The 10522-nt window shown below is 37.5% G+C and overlaps 1 protein-coding gene across 3 annotated transcripts; it reads left to right on the plus strand.

Annotated features, from left to right (window-relative positions):
• The first annotated feature begins 1400 nt into the window (after positions 1-1400).
• Positions 1401-10522, plus strand: LOC148654462 (protein mono-ADP-ribosyltransferase PARP12-like). 3 transcript variants are annotated; one of them, XM_088646699.1, is made up of 4 exons: positions 1401-1879; positions 5275-5410; positions 7486-7592; positions 9934-10522. In XM_088646699.1, the coding sequence occupies exons 1-4, from the start codon at positions 1416-1418 to the stop codon at positions 9968-9970; spliced, it is 744 nt and encodes a 247-aa protein (XP_088502825.1). In that variant the 5' UTR covers positions 1401-1415; the 3' UTR covers positions 9971-10522. The 3 variants fall into 3 exon arrangements, with proteins under 3 accessions (XP_088502825.1, XP_088502826.1, XP_088502823.1); XM_088646697.1 differs by having other exon boundaries at positions 1510-1879; positions 7486-7723; XM_088646700.1 differs by lacking the exon at positions 7486-7592.

Consider the following 10522-nt stretch of genomic DNA (forward strand, 5'->3'; position numbering starts at 1 on the left):
ACAATTTTATTTGGTCTGTGTGAAAAACCTCATATAATGACAAAGTCAAGACAATTTTTTTTTAACTGTGGTAACATCTGTTAACATCTACTTGGTAACATCTTCATACATCTTCAAACTAATTTGTTTGAAAGTTCCAACAGGCCGTGAAGCTGGGATCGCCTACAATGGAAAAATAATGCTGTATCTTAGTCGCTGTTAGTAAAGTTTACATTGATTGGGTCAAGAAAGTACAGTAAGTTTGTTCCTCTCGCAGAACTGAGTTCAGCTGTTCTAAAGCTGAACTGCTAATTTAGATCCAACAATTCTAAACCTAGTATACTGCTTGGAGTTTTGTATGTTCTACCTGGGTACAGATGGGTTTATTTCAGGTGCTGAGGTTAAACAGCCCAAAAACATACTGGTAGACTAATTCGCTTCTGGGAAGATTGGCCCTGATGTGTGTCTGCCCTTCGATGGACTGGCTTCCCTTCCAGAGTGTATCATGCCTTGCACCTGCTGCTTGCTGGGATAAGCTTTGCCTCCTCCGCGACCCCGGATCGGAAGAAGTGGTTAGAAAATGGGTGGATGGATGGATGGTAACTCAAAGGGCAAAACGATTATATTTCAACAATCCGGATTGAATTTAGTGCACCCCAGCTTGTGGTTACATTATGTGGTTACAATGTGGGTAATGCAAATTTGAACCTATCTTTTAATCCATGAAAACAAAAGCAAAACTGATTCATATTGAAACTGCACACAGAGTCAAACAAAATGCTGCACGGCTACATTCCAAAGCAAAATCCCAAAGATATTTTGTTAATTTATATTATACAGTACCACAAATCCATTATTATGTTCAGCTGTGCTGTACAATTATAGTTGATGGCAGCAAGTACAGTACATACTGTTTAGATTTTCAAAAAAAAATCTCATGGTGTGGATGATTCCCCAACAGGAATACACCAGAGAACCTCAACTTGTTCATTTGAAAATGAATTCAGAAGTCAGACCAACAAAAGAAATTTTGAACGGAGGTGATGGTGAAGTGGGAATGTAGATGCATTAAAAGATTTTTTTCATATATTTATACAGTAACATCAGTGCATTACTGTGGTCTAGACCTAACATCAGCCTAACATGGTGATGTTATCTCAGATAAATGGTTTTGGAAATAGATTGTGAAGACAATTGCATTTTACAACACAGCTGAATAATTCCTCATATCCCTGTCCCTTGTTGTGAAAAAAAGTTGGTCTTTCCAAAGAAAAATAAATAAAGTCGTATGGAAACATGGAGAGAATCAGGCTCAGTCTTAACATCTCCACTAATTTTATATTGGAGTGAAAAAGGAACCGTTGAAAAGATCAAGATGCAACTGCAAAACCACCTGTTCAGCCTATAGGAGAATTAGGAAACCACTTTATTAACTCATGGAAATACACCTTGGGATATTTGTACTAATTACGAGGAATGATCTCTTCCACTTTTGGTCACATGTGAGGGAGCTCTATGGAGAGCAACACTGGCTTTTTGTTTCACTTCAGTTTCTGATGATGTCGGAACAGGGCGATGCAACAAGGAAACCGCGCTCAGATGGAATGGCAGTTGATGTTACAAAATTTCTTTGCAGAAACCGAGGCTGTCTGCTGTACAGGGAGCTAAAGCAGATGATGCCACTGTCAGAGGAGCAGCTCATCGAGATCCTGAAGGACAGCAGTAAATTTGTCATAATTAAAGGCAGGGAAGGAACGATCCGAGGAAACAATCTGAGCCCTGACAGCACAATAATTGCAAAATCAAGTTTGCGACTGTGTACGAGATACCCCGACTGTGAAAAATGTGATGATCTGCACCTGTGCAAATATTTTGTTTGTGGCCACTGCTTTATTGCAAGGTAAGTCAATTGTAGAGTACACTCTGTTAATTGTATGATACTGTATACATTAGCATCGCTGTTTCATAAAGAAATGATTTATACAGTGTATATTAGAAAAAAAGTTTAATGTGTCTTGTCTATTGACAAGTAAGCTTTTCCCTATGAAATAGTTTTGTGTGTGAAGGAGACCCTTCACTGTAACAAATAATGTTAATAAATTAGCCACTGAACCTGTAAAGAAAGGGGTTTAAACTACACTTACAGTACCTGGAAATGGTTGAATCTGCTTTCCATGTAAAGAAACAGATATTGAAATATTAAATTATGTATTTATCAATGCATAAATATGTTTTAATGTGGTTTACAATTTTAAAGAACTACAAAAATATGTTTTAGAAAATTATTTCAAAACTTTCATACTTCCAAGACATTTTTTATTTTTCTGTTATTCATTTGTACAGAAATGTTTACGTGTAGCGTACACTCTGTGGGGCTTACACTACATGTAAAAGGAATCTTTCATTTAGCCACTGTCATTATTAACCTCCATTGGCTTCTTTAAAAGCTGTTTATTATTCATTCTACAGTGTTACATCATTACATTAAGCATATGTACTGTGTGTATTTAAATGTTTGTGTGTTTTTATTATTATTTTGGAATTCAATCTCTTAAGCTGTTTGGTGTTAATGAGCTGCTATGTAAGACTACACTTACTACACTTACAGTAATTAAGTTTGAAAAAACAGTATAAAACATGAGAATGTGAACAGGCAAGGGGATTTCCCTTAACTTGTTAGTAAATCTTGGAAGGTGATCTTAATGTCTGACCTGCATATCGTGTTACTGCATATGACTACTGTAAATCAACTATTTCCTGGTTTCTAAATGAAACACGCAAACAAAAACATTTCAATCAAATCAAAGCAACCAAAATTTCCATCAAGTCTATTTTCTCAAATACAAAAGGCGTCACCTGAAAACATCAGTTCACAAACTCACAATTGTAGTTATCCTTGCCTCTAGATGTGGAATTTTTAGCTCAGCCTAAACTTACTGGAAACTATCTTATCTACAGTATGATAGAGTAGTTAAAAGATATTTACAGGAACACTGATTTTCAATTTAAAAGTCAACAACAGTACCAACTGAAAATAAGAATAAGTGGGGTTTGAAATGAAACCCTAATTTTGAGAATGATTCATGCCATGTGTCACGAAGCGTTCTTTCAGGACCCTATGCAGACAGCACAATCCGGGGAGGAGTGAGGAAAAAAAACGGGGAAAAAAGCATGCAAAGGGGCTGTAAGGAAAACAGGGGGTGTGTCCAAGGTGCACTGGTGTTCAAAGGGGTGTGTCCGAGCCAAACATGTCCAAAGGAGTCCGAGGCAAATCCGAGAATGTTCCAATGTCCAAAACCGGGAGATCCATCCTGACACAGACAAACAGAGTTAAAAGCCGGATCGGGATCTGGCGGAGGGTCGGGAGAATAAAAGGGGGTAACGGAACCAGACGCTCCCGATCCCAGACTCAGATGGTCAGGAAGCCGTTGTGAAGCTGAAGCCACCGAGTCGCTCCTGGACTCGCGGATAGATGGGCTTCCGTGCCTCCATCTTCCAAAGCTGAGCCCAGATTGGCAGGAACGCCTGGCTTTTATAGGATGGGGGGCAGGAACCGGAGTCAGGTGCAGGAGATAAATACAAAACTAGGAAGGGCTGGAGCGACCTTAAGAGGAGGGGTTTACAAGCATGACACCATAATTCATGGACACATAAATTCCTCTTTTTTTCCCTCAATTGCACTTTAATAATTGGATACTATTGTCTCAGACGATTTTCTTTGGGGATCCAACTAGACCCAAAACTCTGTCCTCTGCCACTCAGACATTAAATTGGCACTATGACTAGAGCACACTACAAATCATATATCTGTATATCAGAAACCTTTCTTCATGCAACAATTGGTCATTTGGACTACTAGTATTCCTGGCAACTCGGATAGAATTTTCTGAATCACTTTCGTGTTTTAAACTTAATAAATTTCAGAATCTTAACCCCCATTGTAGAAGAAACACTGACGCTTTTGGGGATACCAGAAGCCACAGAACATCTCTCTGAAGTTCTGTTTATTTCTTATAAAAAGCGCCTGATAATAACAACAACAACAACAACAACAATATATTAATAATAGTTTATATAATAAGTTTATAATAATAAAAGTAATGTTTATTTTAGATAGCGACACTAAAAGTGGATTCTCAACACTCTTTACAGAAAGAAGGTGAAGGTGAAGGTGTGTAGTACAGACACAGTACCAGTTAAATAAATGCCCATCTATAAAAGAAGGTTTTGAGTCTGTAGAGCCTTGTAGAGCCTTATGGGCTAACATAAGGAAGTCGACACGATACCTGATAGGTAGCCAATGCAAGGACACCAGGACAGGAGTAATGTGATCACTTGCACTAGACCTGGCCAGGATTCTGACTGGCGAATTCTGAACATACAGTAGTTTGTTCAATATAGATTGAGATACCCTAGCAAGTAGGACATTACAGTAATCAATTTGAGAGAGGGCATTCCAGTAATTAATTTGACAGAAAATCTAAGTGTTGACCAGTTTTTAACAACAGTTAGAGGTAACATACTGTAAGTCTTGCTTAGGACACTTTTCTCACAAGTAGTTTTTACTGAATACTTCAGAACATCTTTCTAAGTTTCCTTAAATGGGTTCAGGAGAGAGATGCTCTTGAACATATATTTAGGATCAACATAAGCTTACCACACTTAGTACAGTACATAATGCATTTTATTCTGCTTCACCTTATACTGTAGTCTGAAATGTCACATACCCTCTCTGCAAACATTCCATACCACAGTGTCAGTCACTCAGCATGTGCAGAGCTTAACCAAATCTAGCATAATCCCTAAACACAGATCTCTCTGTACAACTTCATCTCTAACTCTCTGAATGCGATTCCCACAAGTGTTACATCTGCCTGGAAATAATGCCAAAGCTTTCATCAGACTTTTAAACTTGTCTTTCCTTTGTTTAACCATATCTAAAAACATTTCCTACGTTGTCTTGAAAAAACATTTTTATATATTTTTTGTTCACTTTGTGTGGACCTACAGTATGTAGTTCCCTCATTTCTAAAAATGACCTAAATAAAGACACAATAAATAAGAGATCTAGCGGAACAAAATGCCTGGTTTAGTGGTATTATTTGCTTTTCTACTTATCCAAAACAAAATTAGGAGAATTACAAGATTTAAAATGCTGGAGGAAAAGACAGTCAATTAGGAAAATCCATACTTTAGAGTCAGCTCTTTCTCAGTTCTTTGTAGCTGGGGGACCACTTACAGTATTAAGAAATGATACTGTATATCAAGAAATAAGTCTTTTAAATATTTATGCAGTGGCAAATGCAGAAACTCACACGATATCCATTCGGACCACAATGGAGCTGTTCTGAGAGCCCATTTTCTGCAAGACCTGGACGAAGCTGAGCTGTTTCAACTCCTGCTGCAGAACGACTCCTACCTTCTGCCTGAGGTGAGAGGCTCTGGACTGAAAATATGGGCTACAAAGTGTTTCTCTCTCAATCTAGGCATATTAAAACCTTCTGGAGACTGCCAGTTTGTAGATACCAGCCCTTGATGACCTTCTAAGTATTTTATTTCATTTGACTTGTGTCTGTATCAAAGGAAATCTGGGAAGGATAACAAAAATGTGTCACAAATAAACTCCAATTGAAACAATGACTTTCAGCATTAAATATTTTCAATCATGCAGTTAAATTTGCTCAGGAAACAATACAATAGTGGGGTGACCAATAATTTGTGATACTAACCCTGCATGACTGTGATTCCTTCACTCACAGCGTGCTTCAGAGATGTTACTGGTTTAATTTTATAATCTTCTAGTAGATTTTGGTCTCTGTTTTATGAGTACAGTCCTTGGTCCAACAGTGTTTTCCTTGCTAGACCTTTTATAGCTTACCTTTTATTCTCTGTCACGGTGAAATTTAATACTCTTATTTGTACTCTAATTCTACCAAAACCAACAGAAATGGGTACTTTTTAATTACTTTATCCAGTACAGTGTCACTTTGGAACCAGAGCCTGTTCTGGTGAGTAATAAGAGCAAAGCAGGATACACCCTGGACAGATGCCAGTCCATTACATGGCACACACAGACACAGACACTCACACCAAGGCCAAATAAGCTGCCAGTATGTCTTTGGACTATGAGAGGAAACCTACGCAAACACAGGGAGAACATACAGCACAAGCTCCACATAGTTCGCACCTCAGGAAGTAAACTCAGCACTGTGGGATGACAATACTAACCACTGCACCACTGTGCCACCTGTAATTTATACTTTAATAATAAAAAATAATGCATGTATGTTTTTATATACATAATAATGTATAAAACCGGATGGTGTGGTGGCTCTGTGGCTAAGGATCTGCACCTGTGGCCAGAAGGTTGCTGGTTTGTATCCTGCGGCTGACAGAGGAATCCTACTCTGTTGGGCCCCTGAGCAAGGCCCTTAACCCCAACTGCTCCAGGGGTGGCTGACCCTGCGCTCTGACCCCAAGCTTTTCTCCCTGTCTGTGTGTCTCATGGAGAGTAAGCTGGGGTATGCGAAAAGATGAATTGCTAATACAAGAAATTGTATATGGCCAATAAAGTAATCTTATCTCATCTTATTTCACATTGTGGAAAAGAAATTTATGCTGCCACACAGAAAAATCACTACTCAATGTTGTGGTAACACTGCACATCCATAGTGATAAGAAAATGACATGATGCTGTAGCAATTTTTTTCAAAACATTGCTAATGCAAAATAACGTTACCTAGTAGTTTGTACATTACTCTTTGAAGACATGGCAATATAACATGAAGAAAATACACAGTTGTATGTGCCAGAGGATGCCACGAGCACATTGCAAAATAATATTAATAGAATTGCTTTTAGGGAAAAAAAAACAGATGCTACACAGCTCCATGGTTCAAAAGCGAGTCTATGCATAGTTTGTGTGTTCCCTTCACAGTCCAAAGACATACTATGTAAGTTAATGGTTGTCTCTAAATTCTCTCACCCTCCACCCCACTTAGGTACTGTATGTGTGAATATACCTGTCTGAATGCATTTCTGGGTGTCTTGCAATAGAGTGGCATCCCATTCAGAAATGTGTTTCATTTTGCTCACCATAGCCCTCTGATGATGAACTGGTTACTGAAAATGGCAGGATAGGTGATCAGATCTTCATTATGCTCTGTCCCTCTTTTTTCTTCAATAGGATTTGTGTCTTTTATACTAGTTTGCTAGCAATACATACCTGTACTGTCAATTCAGCAATACAATATGCAGTTCAACATTACTTTCAATATCCTCTTACTACTAGGACTCTTACTGAAGAAAGAATTCTGGACAAATACTTTCATGTTCTCAAAAAAATCAGCTATCTGCCACGTCACCTGTTTTGAAGACCAAAATATCAACATCTAAGCTTCTGTATGTGTTCTTAACTTTGTTGTTGAAGTCACTGTCACTACGTAATTCTAAAAATTCTTAGATAACTTATTTGAGCAGTAAGTACATTTTTGTATTGTGCTGCAGGTCTGTCGTCATTACAATCAGGGCAATGAAGAATATGGATCATGTGACTACAAAAAAAACTGCTGCAAACTCCATGTCTGTCGGTACTACTTACAAGGGAACTGCAGGTTTGGTGCTCATTGCTGGAAGTCCCACAGCTTTGACCAGAATACTTGTTTAACTCTGAAAGGCTGGGGAGTCACTGAGGACAAAATTGGTGACCTGCCTGACATTTATAAGAACAAACACAGAATTAAAGGTGAGGTCCACTGATATATTGCACATCGGCAGAGAAAGTCATTAAATATTCACTACTGTATATGACTTAGGGGCAACTACAGAAATAATAATAAAGGCAAAACAAGCATATTAATAGGCTTGAAGACTTACAGTGTTTTACCACAAATGCATTTATCACAGAGCTTCATTAACACACTGGGGACAATGGTAGTGTAATTTTTAAATCATTGTTTTCCTGTCGACTATAAAGGCAATTCAAACATCCATTATCTTCCTCAGACTTTGTTCACTCTAAGTTGTCTCTGTCTCTGATCAAAGTGTTATGTTACTTGGTTTCTTCCCAAGGAAAGACTGAACATATACAGTATATATACTGTATATGAACAGGTAACGGGTTTATTCCATGCTGAAAAGAAAAGAAAGGAAACACAGCGTTTGGCTTCAGGTGTGGCCCCACAGCCGAAATGTTGTGTTTCTCTTCTTTTCTTTTCAGCATGGAATAAACTCATTACCTCTTCCTGACACAGCTACCTACTTGAACTATATACTGTATATAAATGAAATCTTCAGTCTGGAGGATTTTTCATACTGGGGATGCTGTGTTGTGGATGGTATGAAAGTGTAAGATTTCAGATTTAAATATTACATTCTAGTATTGTGGTGCATGGTTTCAACAACATTTAAAGAACAGCGATCGATGATGATGATGATAGATACTTTTTTGATCCCGTGAGGGAAATTGCAGTGCAACAGCAGCTTAACACAGACAACACAGACAGAGTGTAACGAAATGATACAATAATAATAATACAGGACATACAATCCAATCAGTACAGTGAGAAGTGCACTAAGAAGAGTTACTCACAGTCCAGAACACACAAAGAACAAACCTGAACGGTACACAAAAAAGTCGTATTGCACAATATGACTATAAATATAAATGTATTGCACAGGTCCCTGGCATATGTTGCACAAAAACGGTTTTAAATGGGAAAAGAAAAAGAACAGATGTATCAGTTTACTATACATGATTAATGCAATGAAAAGATAGTTCTATGGTTACAAGGCAACATTATTACAGAGCACTATTACAGGAAGTGATATTACAGACAGTGGTATTTTTCTTCAATAAAAACACATAGTATAACATTGAAGAGGTACAAATGTGTAAATGTCACTTAAACACAAAGTTTTAAATTGATCACAACATTTGATGCAAAAATGTCTAAGTAATTGATGATTTTCTGCTTAGCATGCACAGGTGGCTTAATATGTATACTTACAGCAGCTGTCGTAAAAGAAATTGACACTTTGTTTTGTAAAGAAGATAAATTGGATGATGGAAATATTTACCTAAAACTTACCTACTTCATTGTTTTCTGGTTTTTGATTCAGCTCTTGGTTCCTTGATTGAACCTCGAATTAAACCAATAAATTGCTCAATTTGCCTTTTTCCTAGGCTAGTTAAAGATGCAATCCAAAGAGACAAAGATTTCTTTTGGTATATTAAAATTCTAAGGGGTTTATTTATTAGGAGTTGAAATAATATATACTGTATACTGTATATACATTTTTTTAGGCACAGTTTGGTCAAACTGTTCCATTTAAGGTATTGAGAGGTCAGTGTGATACTCAGGCCTAGAATCTAATCAGGTCAGGAGCAGGCGACTCCTCCTATGACGGAACACTAGTCCAGCTCAAGGTTACCCCTAGCAGTGCAGGTACTTAATGATACAGCTAATATTTATTAGATGGAGTGGGGCAACTGAGGTAAAGTTATCTTGCTGAAGGCTAAAACATCAGTACCTGCAGCAGAGACTTCAATTCACAGCATTATACTGTAGTGAAGAGTCACTCTTAGCCTTCCAATTAAGAGTGTAAAGCCAAACCAGTGCTGTTCAATGCTCCCTCATACAGTAGAGAGCTATGCTGGAACTAAAAGAAGAAGAAAAGTCTAGGGATGAGGAACCCAGAATTGGGTTAAACATTTATCATGTGAGGTCAGAACAGCAATTAAAAGTGAAACAAGCAATCCTTCTAGGAACACATGACGTCCACAACAAAATTACAAAGAAATGACTGAAAAGAGGCACGGAAAACTAGCAAAAGAGGTTGTTACTCCACAATCACTCAGGTGCAAAGAGATATGTGATGTTGCCTAAAGTAAACGTGCTCATTGTTATACTGAGACTTAACTACAGACTGTTTGTATCTTTTGCTGTGTCACAGAAGCCGAGGAGCCAGTCAGTGCTGGAGTATTCAATGATTGATGACCTTTGAGCTGATGAATGATGACCTTTGAACAACTTTTCCTCTTATATTTTCTTATTTGAGAATTGTTCTGTACTGTGGGTGTATGCATGCAGTTTCCATAAACACATTTTGACAGTTGTCCTTAAAGTATACATATTATTGTAGCCTACATACTGTATATTTCTATTATATTTCTATGGTGATTAGGGCCTAGGACATGCTGGTATGTCTGATTATTCTTTTCTTTACATAGACTTGAATGCTTTTTATATGACTTTGATTAAGACAAACCTATTAAAATAATTGGGGAGTTGGTATTTATGTGATTTCCTGCATATAGTGATTCATTATTACTAGTGTCTTCTCAACCAGACAACATCCTTCATTGCCTAATTCATTCCTAACTCATTCCATTGCTATTGTGATAATGAATTAATTATCATATCAATCATATTTAGATTTGTGTCATATAGCAGTACCACATAGAAATGAATAAAGTAAATATCAATCATATTTATTGGGAGGAAATAAAAGCGGAATAAATACTTTTGCTGTGTGAAGTAAA

Source organism: Lepisosteus platostomus, chromosome 9 (genome assembly GCF_059453375.1).
Source record: "Lepisosteus platostomus isolate fLepPlt1 chromosome 9, fLepPlt1.hap1, whole genome shotgun sequence".
NCBI lineage: Eukaryota > Metazoa > Chordata > Actinopteri > Semionotiformes > Lepisosteidae > Lepisosteus > Lepisosteus platostomus.